The following is a 25,222-nucleotide window of genomic DNA, read 5'->3' as shown; positions in this document are numbered from 1 at the left end:
CAGAGTCTTGGCAGCACCTTCAGACATGGGTTCAAATTCAGCTCAGTTTGCATGTTCTGCACGTCTTTTGATAGGGGTCCTCCCTCGCTCCATAAACACGTGTTTCAGATGGAGTAGTGACCCTGAGTTGCTCCTAGTGTGTGTATGGATGTGTGTGATTACCCTCTAATGCGCTGGCACCCTGCCCAGGGTGTACAATGTCTCATGCTCTGTGCTCCCAGGATGGACTCTGCACCACTTTAACCCGGCATCAAGGCAGCGATTGATGAAAGTGAGAAAGATCATAAGTGATATTAGAACAAGTGTAGTATTACAGGAGAAGGTAACTGCACTCCAGGGGTAAATACTGATGAGCATCATTCTGTGGAATCTGCCTGCCTTGGGTGCTGTTTAAAACATAATGGAATGTAAAAAAAAGAAAAAAAGGAGCTGTGTAACTGCAGAGCCGCAGACAGGCCATGTGTCTGTGCACCAGCGCTTGGGCAGATGTGTATTTGTTTACACTGGCTGACCCAGTCCATCTGAGCTTCGCAGCCGTGAGCCGTGCTGCAGCGATTTCCTGTGCATCCGTGGTCTGGTCATCTGCAGAGCTGCCAACATTTTAATGACCAGGAGCCCATCAGTATAAAATGTGGCGCATATAGCAATGTGTGTGAAGCAAGCTTCCTTAATACTGACTGCTGCTTTGCCTTGAATGCTAGAGGATGATGGATCACGTTGCTGTGGTGCCCTGCTTGAAAGAATGTGGTCTGACAGTGCCCCCTATTGGCCATACTTGGGTAGTAGCTCTTCGGCTATTCATTTACACCATACCTGTATTTACTTTTCTGCAAAGTAACTTACGCTGTTAAGCTACTTGAAATGGTTTTACCCATTTATTCGGCTGGATCACGTTTACTGAAGCAAGTCAGGGTAAGTAACTGCCTCAACGGTACTGCAGCAGTAGGTGGGATTTGAACCTGTAACCTCCAAATTAAAAAGGCAACAGCTCTAGACACACTGCTGCTAGCTCCCCCTTTGCTTGCATCTAGCTCTTTCTATGGGTCTCCCCCCAACCCCACTGTAATCCCCTCCTTCAAAGCAAATCGTGACTATTAAACTACGAGACATACATTATGCAGTCCTGTCATATTGAGACGAAGGTATACTGTGTTCTAATGTCTGCCGACTCTGCTCAACTGGTCACATAACTTCTTTGGGAAAAAAAAAACATCCGTCTCCTATAAATTTAATAGTTTCAGTTGATTCTTTTGCAGTGTGGATGACTAAGCTGACAGGTGATAAGAATAAATTGCTCATATTAGCAAGCTGAGTTGATGCCCAGCAGAACTGCAGGCTCACAGGGACAGACGTTCTGTAGCACAAGTCCAGTGTCTGCCTGGTTCTGGTGCTGGCAAATCGCAGCCTTCGATTCACATGAGTGGGAGTCACGTGGGATCAGCACTGGCTGTGCCGCACGGCTCGCTGTGGCTCTGAGCCCAGCGCCTGCTGGGAAAGCAGAAACGGCAAAGAGAAAACAAGCAGACGGAAAGGCGGAGATGCAGTCCAACAGGAAAGTGCGCGTCCAACAACGAGCAGCGGCGGCATCATGAAATAACACGCTGGTTATTGTCACACTCACACAGATGTGCGCTGCAAATCCAGAACTGCACGTAAATCATTATTAGACTGAGAAAGTGTGTGTTACAACATTATAAACAAGCACTGTGTGACACACATAAATATTAAACCGCTGAGAGATGAAAGGCTAATGTATAACATATTTTTATATCTCGAGTTTCTGAATATAAAGGGTTTTTCTGTGAGATTTCTTTCTCTTCCTTCCTCATCCTTTTGATACCTAACCACAAAAGGCATCCTTACGGTCCTTTGTGCAATGTTGAGGGTGTACTGCTTATTCAAAGCTGTGTGGCCTTGATGCAAATCCCTTGCGGTTCTGCTACTGGCCTTAGCAATCTGCTTTAATTTTACTGCGGTAAAGTGCAGGAAGGCTCTCCAGGTGCAGATGCTACTGTTGCACCACATTCATTCATACGTTGCACAATGCATTGCAGGAAGGCCCATTTCTCTTAGATCTCAAGTTTTCCTCTTCCTTTCCTGCTTTTTTTTTTTACCATTTATAGGCTCAAGTGATCCTTATGTGAAGTTCAAAATTGCGGGGAAAGAGGTTTTCCGCAGCAGGACCGTTCATAAGAACCTGAACCCTGTGTGGGAGGAGAAGACGAGCCTTCTTCTGGACGGCCTTCGCGACGCCCTGTATGTGAAGGTACTCATGGAAGCAGAGGGGGGCAGAGAGCCACTGGACACTACTGACCAGCCAGAGTCCTTGTCCGGCTATTGGCTGAATAAGAAAATATCTGTGGTGCCTTTCGACATATTTAATACCTTTTGAGTTCAGCAGTTCTCAGGTGAAGTCAGAGTCTGCATAGTAGGGGATGCACGACTTCAGATTTTTTAAAGTCGACAGTTATGTGATGAAAATCGAGTCAACGACGTTTTTTGTTTTAAAAATTAAAAACTAATTATGAATAAACTATGTTTAAAAACCATGTTTTTGCTCAAAATGTAAAATATTTAAAATATGCCTCATTTATCGTTTTTTGCCATCTTGTTTTTTGACTTTGAGTTATTTCTTTTTGTGCTATTCTTGAAGAACCCACACGTAAACTAATTGAAATCGCGCATAATCCATCAGTGGCTTTATCGAACATTCTGGCTTCGCTCCGAGTTATTGATCGTAAGTTAATATGGATCACTAGGTGCTTTTCGAAAGCAGCAAGAGAGTGTCCTCTTCTTACAATGTTGTGCCGTGCACAAAATCTTCAGACACTCATTGCAGAACAACCCCGTGCAGCACCATGTTGTACTCGATTGTCTGTGATCTCTGAATATGTTGTTCTAGTTTGTATCATTTTCCTGAAAAAAGACCACAAATGAAGCTCACTTTTATGTGCAGGTTAGGCTACTTGTTAGATGTTTATTTTTTTATTATACACTTTTTCCCAAGCAACTTCCCCTGAACTCTATGCAGTGTTATCAGCCCACACATCTTATTCACCACAGTGACTTACACTGCTAGATACACTACTTGCAATGGGTCACTCATCCATACATCAGTGGAACACACTCTCTCTGTCTCTGTTAGACTTAGTATATCGTATATTGTGTACCTTTCTATGCATAAAAACATTAAAAAAAACACTTTGGGTACACTAAAACATCTTTAATATAATATACAGTATATATAATATAAAATATAATACAGTAATAATAACACAATGTAATGATATAATGATAATAATATGAGATGTACGTCGCTTTGGAGAAAAGCATCTGTTAAATGAATAAATGTAAATGTTATTATAAGAATAAATGTAACTACAGGATTTATAATACAGAGAGACATAGAAAGAGGTAATAATAAATGTTACTACTGTGATGATTAATGGAGGACATGGAGGAGGCTGGACCCAAGTGTAGGATCATTTATTCAGCATCAAAGGACTAGATGTGTTCTCGTGGTCGGGGCCAGGTAAACGGTCGGTCGATCAGCAAACTGGACAGAGCCGAGGATTCGAAATCAGGGGCGAGGGACAAGGCGGGCGGTCGTTATCAAGGAGACATTGAACGGGACTGAAGAATGATGAGGGACAGGACTTCAAGAGGAGAGCGAGCGAGGAAGGTTTGAGAATGTGGGGTGGGTTGTTGTCCGCAGCGAGATTCCGCAACTGGGAAGAAGTGCCTTTTGTAGCCGAGTGCTATTTCAGAGAGAGAGAGTGTATGTGTGCTTGTCCGCGTGCGTGCAAAACATTAAAGAAATATTTTTCAAATGTTTACTTTTCCATTGTTTGTTGGCGTTTCACCTTTCGCTTCATTATTTACTCTTTGCTTTCAGTTGTGATCATTTCCTTTTTCTTGTGTTCCCCGGCCTTACCAGGGTAACGTGTTCCGGGAAAATCCTGCATAACGTGAACTTTCCCAACTCAAAGATGAAATTACTGTTACTTTCAGTGGTATGAATTCATATGCGTTTCCGAGTCCCCGAAAGTGACATGGATTTATGCTAAAATTTCACCAGATCCCATTAAAATTAAAAACTTCAACAATTAACATTAATTGTCATTACCACTACGTAAAATGACAGTTCTGCCTCATTACTCTGTAATACTTATGGCTTTGATTATTGTTGTTGTTGTTGTTATTGTTGCTGTTAATATTATTATTGTTGTTGTTGTTGTTGTTGTTATGTCTACCTGCACTGCTCAGCTCTTCGAGTTCTACATATCATATTTAAAGTTTCACAAACACAAGATTGTGTACTGTATGTATATACAATGTTTAGTTTGTGTGTACTCGGCCTGTAATGTAAAGACTAAACAGTGACAACAGAAGAAATGTAGGAAAACGACACAGATGAACGAAGCCACAATGTATGTCTGTGTATGTCAGTGTGTGTCTCTGTATGTCTGTGTGTGTCAGTTTGTGTCTGTGTGTGTCACTGTGTGTCAGTTATCGTCTGTGTGTGTCAGTGTGAGGAACGGGCTTCAGCTCCTCTGACAGGTGTATGTTTCCCTTTCCAGCAGATCATCTTTTTCTGTCTGTAAAATTCATTAGATTTTTTTCCCCCTTATTTCTTATTGTGAACTAAGAAGCTGGATGGTTAGTTGTTTTCCTTTAATTCAGAGACGAATTGGTTATGCTGTTACTCACTCCAGATAAACTAAAGGTGTCCTGAAAAAAAAGAAAAGGTCATGAACTATAATGTTTCCCTTTCTTTATTGCTCTACAGGTTTTTGACTATGACTTTGGCCTTCAGGATGACTTCATGGGGTCAGCATACCTGTACCTCGAGTCTTTGGAACACAACAGGTTGTTTTTTAATTTTTTTATTTTTGTCAAAATCCCCTCCTGTTGATGGAGTGTGCTCGTTGCATTTTCCTCTGAGATGTACATCACTTTGGAAAAAAGCATCAGATAAATAAATGTATAAATGTTCTTCAGGACCTAATTTATTCAGGATCTTAGACATTTAACAATACAAAATAACTACAGTATGTATATACTGTGTATATTTATACAGTATGTAAATATATACAGTATATATAAATATAATATAAATGTATGTATAGCCAGTGTTTGAGTACAACAGGAAGGTGAAATGGAGTAAAGAGGAACAGAAAGATCCTGACCATCCAGACAGATCTGACCATTTGCCCCAAGTTGCGTGTGTAGGGGGGGGGGGCGCGGTGGCGCAGTGGGTTGGACCGGGTCCTGCTCTCCAGTGGGTCTGGGGTTGGGGTGCCTTGCGACGGACTGGCGTCCCGTCCTGGGTGTGTCCCCTCCCCCTCTGGCCTTATGCCCTGTGTTGCCGGGTTAGGCTCCGGTTCCCCACGACCCCGTATGGGACAAGCGGTTCAGAAAGTGTGTGTGTGTGTGTGTGTGTGTGTGTGTGTGTGTGTGTGTGTGTGTGTGTGTGTGTGTGTGTGTGTATAGGAACTAGAACCATCTGGTGGTCATGTTTGGCATTGCATCGTCAGAATCTGTTCAACTTATTATTGCAACCTTCTGTAGAGACTCAGACTTTCACCTTTATTAATTTAGCTGATGCATTTCTCCAGAGCCACTTACAGTGTTAAGCTACTTACAGTGATTTACCTATTTATACAGCTGGGTTTTTTTTTCTACAGAAATACAGGGTAAGTAGTATAATCTGTGAGTGATAGAGAGTGTGTGTGTGTGTGTGTGTGTGTGTGTGTGTGTGTGTGTGTGTGTGTGTGTGTTCCACTGATGTATGGATGGTGACCCATTGTAAGTAGTTTATCTGGCAGTGTAAGTCACCGCGGTGAATAAGGTGTGTGGCCTGGTAACACTACATAGAGTTCATTGGAAGTCGCTTTGGAGAAAAGCGTCTGCTAAATAAATAAATGTAAATATAAATGTCAGTACTTTGTTTTGGGGAACTACAGCAGGAGGTTAGTGGCTCTAACCACTACACTTCTTGCTGCCCTAGATGGGGAACATGCTGCAAATGGGCTTCTTTATTCTGGTGCTGCTTGTGTAGGTAACCCTTCATAATCTACGATTTTAAAGCGTAGATCTTTTGCTTTTGACTTTATGGAACAGAAAAGGAAGCACGATTTACTTCAAAATAAAACACAACTCATCGATAAAAAACAGGTGCCAGAACTGGCACAGAGGGCCAAGTGATAGGTCTAAAATAAAGTACAATGTTGTGCAAATAAATCTAGTAAAACAGAAAACAGCAGAGTGCAGACAACTAGAATAGAACCAAACAAAGTAAAATGCCTTAGTGGTCTATCTTACAACAGAAACGGAACACATTCCCAGACTTTGTACGTTATATGTACATTGAGCATACAAAATAAATTTAATAAGTCAGAGCGTTGTTGAAAGTGTGTTCAAAGCGAGCGCTCTACTTCTTCTCCTTTTCAGAAAATAACATTTCAACAAACAAATAACAAACATGCAAATCTTAGCAGTAAATTCAGTAAAAGACAGTATGTGCTTTTGTAGCAAATAAAATGTGATCTCACAAGCTCGCTCCAGGACGTGCAAGTAGTCCAAACTTACTTGAAATGGGACACTCAGTAATTAAAATAATTGTCTGTGTATTAACCTTAGAAGTGAACCATTCACTCAGAATTTACCTTTCACCACCTGGCTACATTATTATCCTTAAATTATATAATTTATCCAAGGCTAATTACAGTGATAGATAAGCCATTTTTAAGCCATGTTACCTGCTATTTTAAGAAGTGGGGTTTTCTTACTGCATTAATTCAGGGTAGGATGTTCCTCTGAGGTACTACAACAGAACTTGGGCATAAACTGGCAAACTTCATATTGTAAGACTGCAGTACTGTTTCTAATCAATCAGAGTGAATAAAACGTGACCCAGAAGTCAATCAAGTCGTATGCTTTCCAGTTTTGGATGTGTCCAACAGAGTCGCTGACCCAACTAACCAACCACACAGACAGTAACTTAATGGTATCAATGCAGCAGCACCTCTTCTTAGAAACATTTGAGTTATGAATTTTAGAAGATACAAACATTTTATAGTGTGTTTATGTTTAAATGTTTTCTTCTATTCCATTTTGTGTACACATTTTCTCGCACCACCCAGATGCACCACCGTATTGCGTTAAAGTAGGCTTTAAAGTAGCTCAAAAACTTTAAAATATTTTAACATGTTTATGCAGTTTTTTTTATGCATTATAGCAAATATATAGATAATAATGAGTCCGTTCTATTTTGTCCTATGTACTACAGGATCAGTAACGGGGTTAGTTCACTCCAGTTTCTTTTACTGTTTAAAAAAAATTTGATCTGTAGTGCATGTCCCACATACACTTGCATGTTTAGGCAGAGATATCGAATATAATTATCACGTCCGATAGAAAACAGGAATAAAAGCTCATCGCTGGAGGGAGGTGTTTGGGTTTTTAAATGAGTTTTAGTTTTGTTGAAGTTAATAATTATGAAGTAAGTGGTAAACTACAATAGACTGGCATTTTATTCAGGGTGTATCCTGCTTCCCACCTGGAAGCATGGTTCTGCAACCCTGCAGTGTTGATAATGGATGGATGGATGGATGGATGGATGGATGGATGGATGGATGGATGAATAGAATATATATATGAAAGATGGATGAATTTGTTTATTGACTAGCTTCGTCTGAGGTCTTGGCAGAACCTACCCTTAAACATTACAGTAGTTTTTCTGTTTTGTGAAGCTCTTGTTAAGCTGTTACTTAACCCCCCACGTAACACTCCTGTTTTTAGTGCAGAACAGTGCTTATGTAGAAAGATGTTGTGAGCAATGGGTAGTGTCCTGGTTAGGGGCATTCCCGTACAATCGGAAGGTTGCTGCTTTTGATCCCACTACCTTGATCAAAATTCTTACCCTGACAATGTATAAATGGGAGATGATTGTAAAGATTATTATTTACCAGAATAATACAGAGTTGTTACCACATTCAGAATGAAAGTATGTTGCTACTGCAGGACCCTGGATGTGACACTGGACTTGAAGGACCCCCATTACCCTGACCATGACCTTGGAACAATTGAGATGTCTGTCACCTTGACGCCCAAAGAGAAGGACTTCAGGGAAACTGTAAGTGATTGATACACACATCTTCCTTTCTGAGCAGTGACTGCATTGCTCAGAATCATTAAGTTCCACTTATAAAGGAGATGTAATAGGTGCAGTGGTCAGGTTGCTGGAGAATGGGCTGCTGGTGGAATAGCAGCATGTGGCAGAGCTACATGATAAAGTGGAGCTTTTCTCTTTGTTGGCTCAGTTCACTCCAGTTTCTCCCACAATTAAAAAAAAAAAAAAAAATTCAAAATTGAAAACTCTGGACCATACAATTTGTCTTCCAGTTTAGCTGAAGTAGCTGCACTGTTATAATTTATAGTTCCTTTAACTACTTCCTTACTGTTTCTTAAATTGTGCCCTGCTAGCTTGCAAGACTTAAGATTTTGTTTTTCTTTATGAACCTTTTATCATGTGTTAGTTTTTTAAGTACCATCCTTCTATTACATTGGTCATGGTGTTAAACTGAGGTCAATTTAATTGGCCATTTAATGTCAGAGAGACAATACTCTCAGCCCTTTCTTATGAACCAGCAGAGAATGAAACTTTGAGTTAAGGCTATATAGTGGCCTGACATTTCCATAAACTGCAGCACATTGTAGGGAAGTGCTTTCCATGCCAGTGTGACTCCATTATTTTCTACACTGGAGTTGCTGATCAGTAGATTTTTGAGGTGATTTATGCATAATTAACACCTGGAAATTATACATGTCTGAATTGGCAGTTGTTAATTATTGCTAAATGGGAGAAACAAACTGATAGCCACAACAATATTGTCAGCAATTACATATTCTTATTTGGAATAAGGTGGGGTGCGGTGGTGCAGTGGGTTGGACCAGGTCCTGCTCTCCAGTGAGTCTGGGGTTAGAGTCCCGCTTGGGGTGCTTTGCTGTCCTGGGTGTGTCCCCTCCAGCCTTACGCCCTGAGTTGCTGGGTTAGGCTCCGGTTCCCCGTGACCCTGTATGGGACAACCGGTTCAGAAAGTGTGTGTGTGTAATAATGGTTGTTGACATTAGCCTTTATGTATGACATAGATATAGCACATGATTTTCATTATTTGTTACATCTCATTTATTCACACATAACACTTTCTGACCCGCTTGTCCCATATGGGGTTGCGGGGAACCGGAGCCTAACCTGGCAACACAGGCCGTAAGGCTGGAGGGGGAGGAGACGCACCCAGGACAGGACACCAATCTGTCGCAAGGCACCCCAAGTGGGACTTGAGCCCCAGACCCACCGGAGAGCAGGACCCGGCCAAACCCACTGCTCCACCGCACCCCCCCCATTTATTCAGTATATTTTAAATTTTGTTGTTTCATTAATGTTTACTCATTTCCTTATAGCTGGAGTGCCGAACAACATAAAATAACATTTTTTTCGGTTATACATCTCAGAACGGCAGATGATTTTGTTCCCATGAAAAAGGTGTAATTTCTGTGATTGGCAGTAAATATTCTGTTTACATGAGCTGTATACAGTAAATGGAAAACTTAGTTTTTTAGTTTTTCCTTAATAAAAGCTTTAATAAAATTACTGAAAACTGTTTCAAATGATTTAACTAAATGGCTTTTAGCCTCCTTGTCCCTGAGAAACAATATTCTTCACAACAAAGCTTCTATCGATGTAAGCGTTTCAGAATCCTCTCGTCTTTTTTATGTATATGCTGTCTGTTTATTCCTTTAAATGGCAATATGCATACAGTGCAATATGCATACAATATGCAGATGTGACAAACAGTAAACCTCTACCTCTTTTAATTGCTGACAAGGTTCATATATAACCAGGGGTAGATCTGTAGGAGCTGACAGTACAGTACACACCGGGGAAAATGATATTCTCAGGTGAACGTATTCTTGAGACTAAGATCTTTCAGGGGAGACGTTGGTGTGTCCAGGCACACATACACACCTGTCTCATAGCTATGTGCAATGAATAACAGTTATTTTGGCTAGCTACACATTGTGTGTGAGGCTTGTGATGATACTCACATGACCCTGCTCCTCCTGGGCTGTGTGTGAGGGCTTATTAAACAGCTTTGTCTCATTTACAGAACATGCTATTGAGAAGGAGCTGGAAACGGTCCAGTAAGGTAATGCACAGCATGTGTTTCCCCAGTGCAAGCCCCTGTTCCCCAAGCAGTAAAGACTGGGCCTCGTCCCATATTCTCCACCATTCATATTTTTGTCATGAATATTCAATTAACCTTTTATTTTGTCCACCTTCAATTGTGTTAAGATGCGTTGCATTACGTGTGATTGTAAAGTCATGCAATTACTCATTACAGTTATGAAAAGAAGCACAATTTGTAAATGTTGAGTGAAAAGGAAGGCCGAGGAAAATAATGGAAACACCAAACAATATGCGAATATAAGGTGACTAATAAAAATTAAGGCCACATTTACCTTCAGAACAACTTCAGTGGTTTCTGGAATTAAGAGATTCATCTTCTGAGCTTTGTATCGTGGGATATCAGACCCAAAGGCTTCACCTGATCTCCCTAAATTGGTGTTGAGTTCTTGAGTGTTATTCAGTCATGGAGTGCAATCATCAGTCGGCGACTTCAGGTAGATGGTGCCGCAAGTCATCACAGGTTCATCACTGTGTTTAGCGGTGTGAAGCAGATAGAGAGGCTCGAGTTTCAAACACAGACTGAAAAACAATGACAGACAATTCAGCAAACCGTATTACTTGTTTTGATGCTCAGAGGTCCAGGTTTTCTGGTGACATTTTTGCAAAAACTCTCAGACCATTGATAGAGTCCTGTGGTAGCTTTAGGACGATCCTATTAAGTGTCCATCATTCACTGTCACTGAGCTTTGACTTTCTACCACTGTTTTTCTTTTCTGGCATATGCTGTCATAATTTTCAGCACTGATCATACCTTAAGTAACTTTTACTGCCCATTGGTAAGAAAAGTCTTGAGGCTACAGTAGTCTGGGCTCTGACTTTAGGGCCTGTTTCAAACTTGTCTTGTTTTTAAAGTGTTGATTGTCAGTCCTTTCTTACTGGCAATATGAGCACTTATGGCCTGTGTGTAGTGGCCTTTGTGATTTAGTGCTGCTGTTCATGTTGTTTCCATTATTTTTGTCGTATGTACAGTAAATGTTAATGCTTTTTATGTCATTGGCTACAGTTTTTCCTTTTTTACTGTTTTCCTGTGATCTATTGATCACTTCCATGTCTAGAACTCAGTGGGTCTCAATATAGGTGCAATGCAACCGTAACTTGACAAAACACTGTAATTTGACAAAATTTTCATCTGACAAGTTTTAAAAAATCATGCATTGAAGATTGGAGCCGATTTGTGCAAGATTAAAGTATTTTGCACGTCCACAGTTTTTGTCATAGCAGGAAGAACTATGCAGCCTGGAGAGCAGTGCATGGTGCTTGCATGTACAGCTGCAAAACAGTCAAACAAAACTGCTTATTAAGAAAAAAAATCCTTCTGTTATACCTTTTCCTGGGAGATGGAGGCAAAAAGTGCAATGGTAAGGATAGGAGGCACACCCTGGGCCACACCGGGGCACAGCTGTTACTAAGAGACTACATGTCTTGCATATGTTCACCTGCTTCTATAGCATCATGTACCTGCTCTCTGTGATGTATCACTGTATGTTGCAAATATTTCATCCAGTTTGCATCTTATTTCAGTGTCATCAGTATCATCATCATTTTTAGATGATTGTTCCCCTTTGATGCATGGGAAGAGGACCCTCTCCTCCTGGCACATGCATGTGGAGCAAGTCTGTTTCCCACTGTGTGCATCCTCACTCCCTGGCTCTCTCTGTGGTCTGTCTGAAGGAACTTCCAAGACTATACTAATGGTTTTTGCCTTAAAGTGATGACAGTTTATTTCCACATCCCTAATTTCTCAGCTTAACCTTTGACATGATGAGTGACAGCTGCACCTGCTGCTCGCTGTGTGCAACATCCTAGTAAACACAATGCTGATCTCTGCTCTTATTGGTCAGCTCTCATGAATGAAGTTGGATGCCATTTGTGTTTAACCATGCAGATGCTGCAGAGTATCCAGAAAGACACAAAAAAAAAACTTGAAAGAGACTCTCCATGACGTATGCGGGACGTCCTGCTGAACTACACATCAGACGAAAGCTTTGAAGTTCTAAACTGGGCCAGTAGGAGTGTGAGGAGGGAATAGGCTGGTGCGCAAACAGCCTACTAACAAACCCCACTCCTGGGCGCTCCGCGTTTATTTATATATACATTTCACTTTAATGAAGCCACGACGAACTGGTGGTCTAATACATGCAAATTAAAAAAAACATGCCAGTCCCTTTTACTGCAAGCCTGTAGAAGGAGGTTTGCACCCCACAGCCTCCTCTGAACCTCTCTACTGCAGCGTGAAACTCTCACATGAGCAGAAGGATTCAGATACACTCAGGGCTTTGTATTTATTCTTAATTTACTTGCTATTTCCACCGTATGGTTTCGATCCGCCAGTCACTTTTAATTGTCTTGCCTGGCCTACTTTGGCACGGGTTTCGATTGCAGCTCCAAACCTGTTTCAGTTGTTTGCGTAATGAGCGATCTGTAGCAACAAAACAATAACAAGCCCTTTCAATTAGGCTCCTGCCGAACAAAAAAATTAACTTGTATATTCACAATCTGCACAACACATCTCCACGTGAGCAAACTTTTTTTTAGGCAGGAATATTCATGCTTTGCTCCAGTCAGCCACTCGCTATCTAATGCCTGGAGAAAATGAATTAGAGCTTTTTGCGCAACATCAAAGCTCTATTGTAAGGTGGAGTTTATTCAGAGTTTAATTACATTCATTTTAGTGCAAAAACAATGCAAATCAGGTTTTGAACTGAGATGGGGCGATAGCGTGTCTGAATGTTTTTCTTAAACAAATAGGACGAGCTATTCTCACTTAAATGAACAAACAAGGGGTATCTTTTGGTGAAGGTTAAAGATGTTTGAAAGCTTTGCAGTATGTCTTAAATTTATTGAAAGAAACATGCTGCTGTTTTTTTGGAGAAAAGTGCTGTAGTAAATCTGTTAATATTTGTAATTTCTTATACAGTTTTTTGAAGCGCTGTTGGGGCACAGTGGTGCAGCGGGTTGCGTGGGTCCCTCACAGCTCCTGAGCCATGGGTTTGTACGTGGATTTGAATACAGCCCTGTCTGCAAGGAGTGTACATGTTCTCACCGTGTTCACATGGGTTTCCTCCCACCATCTGAAAACTCATGCAGAAAAACCAGTGATGACCCCTTCTGTAGTTTCTTTTACTGTGAAATCCATGTGAGCTGGCTTTGCCGTGATGGTCTTTTCCTGACTTACCTAGTGGTATCTCTTCTGCTGACTGGTCACAGTAATTCCATAATACCATACAGCATGTGTAAGCCATGGTGTTGAACAAGTGATTCCTAAATCTTTCCCGGGTGTGACAGTGCTCTGTGTGTAATTGTTTACTGTGAGTGTGTTTATGGTTCCCATGGTATCATACAGCTACTCTGTCTGTGTGATCCAGCGAAGCAGCCTGCCTTTTGCCGTGGATTGGAGAGTGGCTAAGTGAACTGGCATTTGCTCACAAACACAAACGGTGTTGCGTTTGTGCATGTGTGTATGTGTGTGTTTGCAGCAGCAGAGCCTGCGGCTGTCTGAGGTACACCAGAAGGCCCAACTGTGGAGGGGTATTGTCAGTGTGAGCCTGATAGAGGGGCGAGGCTTGAAGCCCATGGATGCCAATGGCCTGAGCGACCCCTACGTCAAGTTCCGACTCGGGCATCAGAAATACAGGAGCAAGGTAGTTCAACCATGTTATGTTACGGTTTCTGCCGCAGCTGCACATTGTTAACAGTAAATTTCTCCCCACAAACATGCGATATGTTCATGCTATGAATGTAACCGATATCCACCTTCTGTGTTCAATGTTTTCTTTAGACGATGTACAAAACCCTCAACCCACAGTGGAGAGAACAGTTTGACTTCCACCTCTATGAAGACCATGGTGGATTTGTTGACATCACTGTCTGGGACAAAGATGCTGGGAAGAAAGATGACTTCATGGGCAGGTGTGACCCCCTTGTGAACTATAATCTGTGCCTGTTACTCTGTTTGCTGGTTTATGACCTTGTTTTGTACAGGTTTTTTAAATAGAAGTATGTAAATGCACTTTTACAATGGGCAGGTTGTTGGTCAGGGAAATGTGATTGTGTGGAAAGGTACAGTATATGAATGTGAAGTTTCCCTTGAGCTTGGCCTAGTGATGGCTGATAAGGGCCTGGTGAAGGGATTCGGTGTGCACTCTTCTGTGTCTCCCTGCTTGTCCAGCAGGGGGCAGGAGACTCCATGCCATTCCAAGGTCACTCGCAGGAACTGCGGCATTCCCACACACAATCTACGTCCTAGTTTTCCTGCTCCATTTGCAGCGGCACAGCTTGGAAAGGGTCTGACACATCAGAAGACACACTCCCGGTTCTGTTATCGTTACTGCGTGCAAAGAGCAAATATGCAATCATTTATCAGCTGTGTGGTTCGTCATGGTTTCCCCATTCTTACATTTCAGTTCTTCAGCAGATCCTGTCTTGCTGTATAATGACATCAAACATATTTAATGTCATATACTTCAAACTTTTTACATATTACTGATGTCCAACATAATAATAGTGGCAACAAGTAGCACAGTACTTAATGCTGCTGCCTTCAGATCTGAAGATCACATGCTGGAGTCCTGCCTCCTGCTATAGTGCAGCATACTTGCCCTGAAAAATGTCTCTATTATAAATTATCTTGCTGTCTAACTGCTTAAGTCATTGTATGTAGCTTGAACATTGTAAGTCGCTTTGGAGGGAAGTAGTACCTAAATAAATGTACATAATACCATATCAGGAGATTTGCCATTATGATTGAAGTTTAGCTTGTGCTGCTTTGTTTGTTCATGCAGCTCTATTATGTTCTTCATGTGCAAATGTGTCTTGAAGTGTTTATGCAATTTGGTGGTAGAATTCATGAAAAAAATTGTGTCACCAAAGCACTTGGATTTGTGACTCATTTCACTGAATACATACGTAAATTTCAGGACTCGCTGGGAATTGTGGGTATATGCCCTCACTCAGGAAGCCTGCATGGGAGAAGCAAGAACGGAGGGAAGGCCTTAGGACAGTGGAGGTTCAGTCTCAGAGTTGGAGGCATCTCTGAGTGTTGTCGTGCAGCGGTTGGGGGGGTTTATCCAACATTTTTTAAACTTTGTTTTTTTTATAGGACTGCGTTCATAGTTTTTCATACGGAAGTGACCAGTGCGAGCACGCTGTTTTTTTTGCGTGTTTGTTGTACTCGGATAAGCATTAAAAGATGTCGTTTGTCGCTGAATCCATTTGTCATCGTTCGCTGGCCTGTGGACAGTCTCTCTGTCAGGACAGCGAGCAGTACGATTATGATGGCAGAGGTAATTATGATTTAAGTGCCGGGGGCATGTGGCTGATGAGCACAGTGTTATCTGCCGCACGTAGAATTCAGTCTCTCTGGCTGTCAGGCCGGCGATCCATCCCCCCCGTCTCTGAATGGAAAAGGGGGACGTGGGTGATCTTGGCTCTCAGGCAGGCTCTAGGTCCATCTGAAGGCATCTGGGAGTCACGGAGACGTGGCGCTGTCCCGCGATGGCCCTCGTCCTCACTTCTCATCATGGACAGACAGAAATCACGGGCGTCACACGTTAGTCCCTCAGCAGCCAAGGGGTCTTAAGTTATTATCCAAGACTCTTCCCTCTGAGATTTACTGGCATGCACTGGCTGCTAAGACTCACAGAAATGTGTTTCTGAGCAGAAAAGGGACGTTGATTTTTACAGCCCGGGAAGTTTATCTGCCTGGACGGCTCTTTTGTTCCCTTCTGCACAGGCTGTATATTACCAGTGCGACTGCATGTGTGCTGATACCTGAATAATGATTCCATAAATCACAGTTCACTGTCTGAGCCCCCCCCCCCCATGAAGGGGGGTGTGATGGATTGCATGTGAGCTGAGAACAGTGTAAATGTACCGCAGTGCTTTGTAATAGGCTTGAGTTGTGTTTTTTTCTCCCCCTTTCTCTGAGTTGGGTCTTATGCGTCTTAGAAGACATGCATTTTGGGTGTGACGTGGGTCCTCTCTGATAGCGCTATAGCTTTTGAACTTTTAGTGGGATGTCTGATATCTCCACTTTCCAGGGTGGAAAAGGCCTCACCTTCATGTGGCTCGAGCTGCTGCACTTGCTAAAGGCTGTGTGAGTCTCTCTCCTTGACAAGGGCCCATTAGGTCCCGGAGACAGCAGTGCTAATAGCAAAGGGAGGAGGGGAGCGGAGCTGCTAAATGTACCGAAGTACCTGCCATCTCCTCTTCTCCTCCCGGCCTTCACTTCCTGCATGCGCAAGGGGACTGGCGACAGCCTCCACCTCCTGTGCTTCTAATTGGCTATTTCTCCTCTTTAAATGCCCATTTATTTGGGTCTGCCCCCTTTACCTGAGCCTGCTGGTCCTGCGGCCAGGGTATTATCTGCCTCTTCACTACCAATTGACATTTTCATTAAAAGACATGGTTAGCTAGTTAGCGGAGTGCCAACAGCCGAGTGTCAGCTTGTCACTTCATAGAACCTGGTCTGGAGGGAAGTTAGGGCAGCGCTGTAGGAAAGCAGGATTTTCCCATGATGACACGGGGCTCCTCTGTTGTGCAGCCCAGGGCAGCTGCACTTCATCTTCTTCTTGCCACCTGTTTGTTTGTGTGTGTGCGTGCACGCAACTGAGTGTTTTTAATGCAGCATGTCCAAAGGGGGCATACATAGGGCCATTTAAAGCTTAATGAAATTCAATGGACTGCTGTGTTTTATTTTTAATTTAACCTGTTTTAGTTGTGTTTCACCAATATCTTAAAGACTGTGTGTTGTTGTGCGTGTAAGAGCCTGTTCCTAGTTCTGAAGCTCCTGGGAGAGACATTTGCAGTACACTCCTGTTCATGTTTTCTTACGTTGGGACTTCAGGTGCCAGGTGGACCTGTCCATCTTGAGCAAGGAGCACACACACAAGTTGGAGCTCCCCCTGGAGGAGGGCGAGGGCATGCTCATGCTGCTCGTCACGCTGACTGCTTCCACGGCCGTGTCCATTTCTGACCTGTCTGTCAACATCCTGGACGACCCCCATGAGCGACAACAGATCTTCAATAGATATGTGAGTGACAAGAAGCTCTCATACACAGTTCACGGTGTAACGTCTGCATTCGGAATGATACGCAGTCATAAAACCTCTCTTCTGTGTGTCCATTTGTTGGGGTGTATGTGTCCATGCCATGTGACTCACTTGCAGGGGTCACCTTTTCAATATTATAATTAGTCCAGAAGCAAGCTTGTCAGCCACCAACCTTTCCATTGCAAGTTGTTTGTTTGTTAACGATTTTTTGTTTTGTTAGCTTTACAAGGGATGAGCGGCTTAGCTGTGGCGGTTTAACTGCCGCTCCCCTCACTGTGGCTCAGTGTTGATGGGAGATAAAGTGTCAAGCTAGGGGTAGAATGACAGCCCATCTCACAAAGAATGAACTCTCTTTTTTTCCCTGCTGGATGCCCCCTCTCTTGTACCCTGAGATGCCAGAGCTGTTCGGAAGGCGTCTACGCCAGGCTCGCTGGCCCCACCTGGTGGGGATCGCGCAGGCCCTTGTTTCTGTGGCTCGCTCTGCTCCCCTGGCTGCAGTGGGAGCCGGAGGGGAGAGCGGGGCATTGGTATGCGTGTGTGAAGAGTGCGGCCCACCCGGGAGTGGGGCCGAGGGGCGGAGGGCTCTGCCTTGGCGAGCTGCTGGGTTCGGGCCCTTGCCGACGTGACCTCTTTTTTAAATGGGGCTCGGCCCCTCTCGGCCTGCCCTGGGATTGGGCCCGGCTGGCCGCGGCAAGCGGAGAAAGCGCCTGGTCGGGGGGGAAGAGGAGAGAGCCGTGAGGAGAAGAGGAGGCCTTGACAGGCCCTTTTGAGCTGCATCTGGGCATGAATGCTTCTCCGCTATATGCTCAAAGGAAGGCACTCTCGCTCACAGGAGCCCTTTGGCCTGCGGCGCTCCTGAAGCCCTTTTCTCCGCACAATGCCTGCAGCCCTCCCCTTTGTCTTTGCTCTGTTAACCCTTTGCTGGCTATCACTCGGAGCCATCACGGGCACACAAAACGCCACTTTGAGCCCATTGTCACTTTGTGCGGCACCCAGTGACAGCTCTAGCTGTGGACACTGCTGAATAAGACAAAAGGTGTCGTTAGGTTGTATAATTTCCTGCCTTACGGTTTCCGGGGCTGTCCGACGTGGGTCCGTCCTGACCCGGACTGTGCGTGGCACGCCGAGATGGCTGCTTCTGCGGCTGTGACCTCATCCGCCTAGTGGATTCTTTTATCATTCCGGTTCGCCATTTCAGCGTCAGCCATTTCCTTTCCATTAGCGTACGTGTACGTCAGTGTGTTTGCGTGCGTGCTCTTGCGTCTTCGTATTTTCATCTCTAATTTGGGTTGAAAGTCATGCTGGGAGATCTGTTTGATCTCTCCAGCAACTGTGGAAAATGCTCCACAGGCCAAATATTGGACGCGTGACCTACATAGCTGATGGCGAGGCCCGCTGGGTCTCGGGGTGAGTCCGAGCTCTCTCCGCCTTGCAGTGCCCCGCGACGCTCGGCGAGGGGAGCTCTTGGACCGGGACAACACTGGCGAGCAGCTCCCCCAACCACCACGCTCTCTTCCAAGTGCATCTGAGTGTGTGCGCGCGCAAGTGTTTGGGGGGTGGGTGTAAAATGAAAAGAAAAGCTATTTCACCTTGCAGATCTCCAGCCATTTTCTCGTGCTGTAGGAGATAGACGCTTTTCTCCCTCACACTCTACACAGGTTCCCAATTCAGGCAGTCGAGGAGCCCAGCCTGCTGTCTGACTGGCAGCAATGAAGGTGGATTGCGTGTGTGTGTGTGTGTGTGTGTGTGTGTGTGTGGGGGGGGGGGGGGGGGGTATGGGGGTTGCCGACTTTAATTTTTCTCCATTATTAGCATATTCCCTTCCCCTGACTGACACCCTTTCAATAAGTGAATTTAATAAAGATGTACCTTATCAGGGCTGGCAGATAACATGAAGTGCTGCTACTAATGCCATACAATGCTTCTCAAACAGATTAGTGGGAAGTGTGCTTCAGCAAATTTATTCCCCCAGCTATCTTTATGGAATCAGCTGTCTGCAGACGGTCATACAGCTCGCACACAAATAGTGTTATCATCACCTCTGTCTGACACTGGTGACTGGCCGCTGGGCACAAAATAAATAATCAAATAAGTGTGTAAATACGGCACATTGTCATCCACGAGAGCTGCTTTGAAGACAGGTGCTCTCTCTGTAATTGGCGAGAAAATACGCAACATAAAACCCCTTAAACGCACATTCTTACATATGCAAGATGTCGATGTCCATAAAGGCGCCGTACCGTTAAAGACATAACGGTGAGTGAATTATGTTCTTAGTCCTCGGTACCATGACGGTGCACCAGTGTCCCAAGGTAACAGTGAAGGCAGCCCAGTGTCTGCATGCTGACACGCTTCATGAAATTGTACAGTTACATTATTTTCTTGTTTATAATCAGTGCCAGCTGGAATGGGGCTATCTTCCTTATTCTGACATATAATAGTAATTACAGTTATTACACATTATACATAATTATTATTATGTTAGTAATTTGCTATATTTGTAGCAAATGGAAATGAATGAAAGCAAGTTTGCTGGTAAGTGTTCTGTGCTAAGGTTGTTAGGCATGGAAAATATGTGGTTTGGACAGGGCTATGTATGAGATAATGGTCTTGATGATAGTTTATTAACTCAGCTGAAGAGCGTGCACTTTAATTTGTATTGATTTTTCCATGTTTCAGAACCCAGCCAGTTTCAGCTGGGTCTTACAAAGAAGCGCTGTAGTATGTGTCTCAGTTAGAGATGATTGTGCTCTCTGAGGGCTTGTGGGTAGTGGGATCTGTGTGATACAGAGGGACTGTGTGTATTTATCTATGAGTAATGACTCATTTTTGCATCGCAGCTGATGCTGGGTAGCAGTTTGGCTTATAATTCTTTATCGATGCAAGGATTTTATAGCATTTTCAGAAGTCAGCAACAGCCTGGAGACTGCATGTTGTAATTGGGAAAAATCAGAGGCTTGATTTTAATTGTAAGTCAGAGATGAGAAGGAAACTGGGGGATTTTGGGGGGGCTGGAGCAGCCTGACTCTGCCTGGCAGAGCTTTAATTGAGACATTTCACCGATTCCATGATTTCACTCACTTCCTGTCCTAGAAAGCTGTCCTGGAAAGATGCTGCTGCCGTTTTAACTGCCCCTGCGTGCTCCGCGAGGTCGACGGGAAACGCGCCTTGCGGTGTGTGTAAAGTGTGGAGAAGGGCTGTGGCGTAATGGATGTTAATGGGCGCTGCGGAGACAGTGACCCCCATCAATGTGGTGGGCGCCCACTCTCACTTCACCCTTGCAGTACACCCTCCTCCCCTGCTCAAAAAAATGAGTTGCGAACAAGCAGGCGGAGTGAGAACGAACGGGAGGGCGAGGAGAAGAGCGGCAGAAACCGGGAGAGCAGGAAGCTGTTAGCATTCCATTTTCATTATGACATTTCACAGTCATCTGATTTAATGTCCCCTGACCGGATTGTCCAGCACAAGACGGTGGGCTCGAAATGTTATTTAGAGCATTGATAAAAGGTGAGCGTCTCTAAGATGACAGCAGAGTCATAAGGCTTTGCGCGGTGACATTAATTTTCTCCATAACAGAGATGGAATAAGACGTCACGGTGACAAGCTGTCAGTCAGCTGGGGGCCCCGCCACACTCCCACCCCCCTCCTCCACTTCCCCCAAGCCGAAAGATGGGGGTATTGCCTCTTCCTCGTAATGGAGCCCAACTCCCGAGCCTGCCTCTGTGACAGGATCTTCGGCCCAGCGGTGGAGGCGGGGGGGATGGGAAAATATATTCTGCAGCCTTTCATTAAAAAAATAAAGAGGCCTCATCTCCAGAGCTTTTCAATCTCTCCGCCTGTCTATTGAGAGGTCTGAGAAGGCGGCCTGCAAATCAGAAATTCCTCTGCCATGGAAATGTTCCGGATTCCGAAATCAGCCAGGTTTTTGAGGCCGTCCTCAATAATCATAAATAACAAGCTGCCGTATCTACTGAGAAGTCTTGTATTAAAGTTAAGTTTGAGATTTTTCTGTCCCTCTTTTCCCCCGTCTTTCCTCTTTCCATAGCTTTTGACAATAATATCACATGTAACAGACTGGGACTGATAGAGTTTTTATAACAAAATTAAGTCTGTAGCCTGGCTCTGACTTGAAAATTCAAATTATAATTACTCCTCTGGGTATCTGAAACGGTTATTGCCAGAAAGAAAAAAATAAATTGGAAGAACTGCTTTTTACCCTGCTTTAAAGAGATACCAGCGCAGTTTTCTTTCCGATTTTGGTTGAGGTCTTAATGCTGGCATGGTTCTCAGTGTTTTTCCTGTGTTTGTAAGTACAGCACTTACAGACTTTTGAGTGATATGACATGAATGCATTGCTTTTTTTTATTTTTTTGCTTCTGCAAGAAGACCTAAATTGTATCTGTACAGAAATATGATATAAATTCTGCTTATCTAAAGTAAAAATTTCCCTTTTGTCAACAGACAGTCGTTTTTGCATCACATTAAACAGGATCATTCTCTGATATCATAAGCTTTACACGTGTGTACACCTTACACAAGGATGTAGAAACGCTTGTTAAAGCATAGCGTGGTGTTGGGTCTTCTGCTGTCCCACTGCTTTATCTCTGTTTCTATTCCTCTGAGCTCAGCAGCATCTCCAGCTTTTCTTTCGCAGTAGACATACAGCTTTCTGAGACACTCAGAGGACGGGCTTCTATGTCCTGAAGTCCTTCTATATCCAGAGGTACCGTTAGAAATGTGGAGGCGGATATGGGCTCACGCAGGGGGTTTGTGTACAGGCAGACAGCTTGCTGTGACAGATCACGGATGGGTTAATGCCATAAATGCACCGTTCCTTTGCAAGCAAAAGGTAAAAAGTTAGGGCAGTTTGGCAATTGGCAGAGCCTTTCCTTACAGTTACAATCAGTTATTTTTATACTGCAGTCATATCTAGGACAATTATTATGCATAAACTATCTTAGCATATGTTGGACTCAATATAATCAAGCTAGGAGGATGCATTTTTGAATTAGGAGGCCACAAAGGACACGCATGTGCCTCTGTGTTTTTGTGTCTTTGTGTCTGGGTGTGTGCATGCGTGTGCGTGAATGTAGTTCCAGCAGTTTCAGCTGACTGATGGCAAATCCCAGAGGAACCAGGGACCAAGGATTGGATTCACAGACAGGTCTGACAGCAGTGTCTTCAATAAAGCTCCATGGCCATTCTGTCTCGTACAAATATCACAAGATCATATTACTCTGTCAGAGGTAAATCGTGGCCATTTCACCACAGGAAAAATACTCAAGGTTGTTTATACTCTTCTAAATGGTGGTGGTATCTTTTCCCGTACCTGCAGAATATTATAGAGGGCATTTTAGTAACCTGTCTAAACACAGGCTGCTGGAACCTTACCTGTTAGAGTGGCCACAGTGTCCATTGAGTCTTCCCGTTGAGTGCCAGTGCAGTGGCTGGGAGAAGGATTTTGCAGAGTCGATCCATTAAGTGATATGTAAATTTTACTTCACTTCCTTACGCAAGTAGGCTTAAAATACTGCGTACCTCCTTTGGGGCATTGTCAAAGCGAGTGGAGAGGGAATAAAGCTGCTCTAGTGGCTGCTTCTTCGGTATAATCACCAGCGTTGTATATTTCATACCCAACAAATACAGTTGCCTCAATACACGTTGCAGGTTGTTTTTTTCCCTACTATTTCAGGAGATTGTTGGAGTCCTGAAGTGTGTTGGTGAATACTGCAGCAGCTCCTTGAATGTTCTAGCTTGTAAGTGTTGGGCACGCATAGGCAAACATCTTCATGAGAGTATGTTGTTTATCCTTCATAACATTTAACCTTTGAAAGTAGCACGTAAGATACCCCTTTTGTGAATTCATTCACGGGCAGAATCACATAATACTTGACTCTTAGCTAAATATCCTGTAAATCCTGGATACGTGGCTTCTTGGACGTGAAGCAGGCGGTTGCGTGCAGTTGGACTGCCAGCGTGGCGGTCCCTCGGCCTGCCCGCTGCGTGTGACAGCTCCCAGTCACGGCTCACCGGAGGTGTCGACCAGCCTGCTACATCTCAGTTATCTATTTGTGCTCGGCCTGGATGTAGCTTTGTGGAGAATAGCCAGTCTGATCTTTGTACCAACTCTTAGGTGCCATTAGGCAGGGAGAAAGGACTCTGGTCATCTCATGCCACCTCTGGAAGAAGGAGGAGGTACCGGAGGTCTTAGACAGTGACATTACATGGAGGAAAATGAAAAGAATGCTGTGATGATGGCAGATTATACCTGATTTAGCGTCTCTTTTATGCTAAATGTCACCAGTGAGACAGACATTAAAATGGTGCTAAAGCGGTCTTTAGACAAGCCTCCCTGTCGAAAGGAAAGGCGTCTAAAGCTTTGATCTCAGCATTCAGTGATTGTCTAGCTTGTAAGAAAGCAGCATTTTTTCTGCTCCTACAACTTTCTCACACGCAGCTACCTGAGCCTTCTCTTACGGAATGAACACTGCCTTCATTTTGGAACATTGTATTGTATGTTTGTGTAGCAAAACTGTTTATAAGCCAGGGAAATATATGTGAGATTATGCCCGTGCTCGCTCTTTGAAGTGATTGAAGCATTTTGTGAAGAGCGTGGACTCTTCACAGGAAGACGGGGCACTGAGGTGACAACGGCAGTGTGCCATGTTTTATGCATTGCAACGTTTCACACCATTTCATCACTTCCTGCTTCCCTGGAGTTGAATAACCAGGTGCCTGGAGAGCAGCTATGGTCCTTGTGAGAGAGCCAGGGACAAACAGGTGTCTGTGCCTGCCCCCGCTGCTCTCCCTGCTGCTCCTAGGAGTCTGCTGTAATATCAAGTGCAAAAATGTACTCCTTGGGGTTGGCCACCCACCACACTTTTTAGTTTAATTTTTACTAATCCCTCCAAACTGCTTTAGAACACAAACCTCACCTTGGAATCATACATCTATAGAAACATTCTCATGCAGCAAAGTATTACCATGAAACACACACTCACTTGCATTAAATATTCTGATACTAAATATTCTGTAGATATGTTTTAGATCTTTAATTATATGCCCAGCAGGCTGCTGGAGTTGTTAGTTGTACTTGTTAACGCGGTGCCATTGCAGCCTTCGGATGGCTTTTCCCAGTGTCACCTGGCTTGTGTTGCAGTGGTGCACAATGGTTTCTTTGCAGATCTTACAAGTTTTCCTTTGTTAGCCAGGTGAGTCTGGTCACTTGTGTCCTTCACGAGTATTCACTGTCCCATTCAGAGCCTGCTGAAGTCTTTGCACAACCTGAAGGATGTGGGCATGGTCCAAGTGAAGGTGATCCGTGCCGAAGGCCTGATGGCAGCTGATGTTACAGGTAAGGGTATTACAAGTAGGACAGGCCTGATGTTTGAATTCATAGCTCAGTTCTCATTTCCTCATAACATGACACGGCAAACAACGTTTTGCATTTGTTATTAAAACCTGTTGGTTAATGTTCAAGGGTAAATTAAAAGTATGTCATATACTAGAAAACAGAAAGTTTTTGATTTACTTCTGGTAATTTCTCTCCTTCAGATCACCGTCTGTATCCTGAAATTGGAAAATTAGTCATTTCTTACTTTTTTGTAACGTGATGGATGTAGAGAACAGTACAGATCCTACATAATGTTAAACAGACAGTGTTGAAGGACTCTGTGGTTTGGAGGGATCCTTTGGTTTTTTCCAAACACTAACCCGTCCACATGCAGGAAAAAGAATAGGACTCATCAGCCTTTTTCCACTGCTCACGGTCTAGGTTTTTTATTCATTATTGTAAGATATTACAAATATTTCTCCAACATGTAGTATACAGGTTAGGATCTTTAGGTTCCTGGTATGACTTCTGCTCCTGCTGTAGTACCCTTGGTCATGGAATCATCACCAACATCAGTGTCGGCAGTTT

At 43.7% G+C, this 25,222-nt stretch overlaps 1 protein-coding gene across 3 annotated transcripts in view; it reads left to right on the top strand.

The window, feature by feature from the left end:
* LOC108938619 (multiple C2 and transmembrane domain-containing protein 1-like) overlaps window positions 1–25,222 on the top strand; it is a 118,805-nt gene that overhangs the window by 40,252 nt on the left and 53,331 nt on the right. For all 3 annotated transcript variants that reach the window (XM_029259469.1, XM_029259468.1, XM_029259467.1), the window contains exons 3-10: window positions 2,124–2,266; window positions 4,790–4,869; window positions 8,026–8,137; window positions 10,173–10,211; window positions 13,729–13,893; window positions 14,031–14,161; window positions 17,097–17,283; window positions 24,562–24,655. In XM_029259469.1, the coding sequence (XP_029115302.1) occupies window positions 2,124–2,266; window positions 4,790–4,869; window positions 8,026–8,137; window positions 10,173–10,211; window positions 13,729–13,893; window positions 14,031–14,161; window positions 17,097–17,283; window positions 24,562–24,655 (951 nt within the window). The remainder of the gene's footprint in view (window positions 1–2,123; window positions 2,267–4,789; window positions 4,870–8,025; window positions 8,138–10,172; window positions 10,212–13,728; window positions 13,894–14,030; window positions 14,162–17,096; window positions 17,284–24,561; window positions 24,656–25,222) is intronic.

The sequence above is a fragment of the Scleropages formosus genome, chromosome 17 (genome assembly GCF_900964775.1).
Source record: "Scleropages formosus chromosome 17, fSclFor1.1, whole genome shotgun sequence".
Classification (NCBI taxonomy): domain Eukaryota; kingdom Metazoa; phylum Chordata; class Actinopteri; order Osteoglossiformes; family Osteoglossidae; genus Scleropages; species Scleropages formosus.
This window is presented reverse-complemented; position numbering and strand designations above follow the sequence as displayed.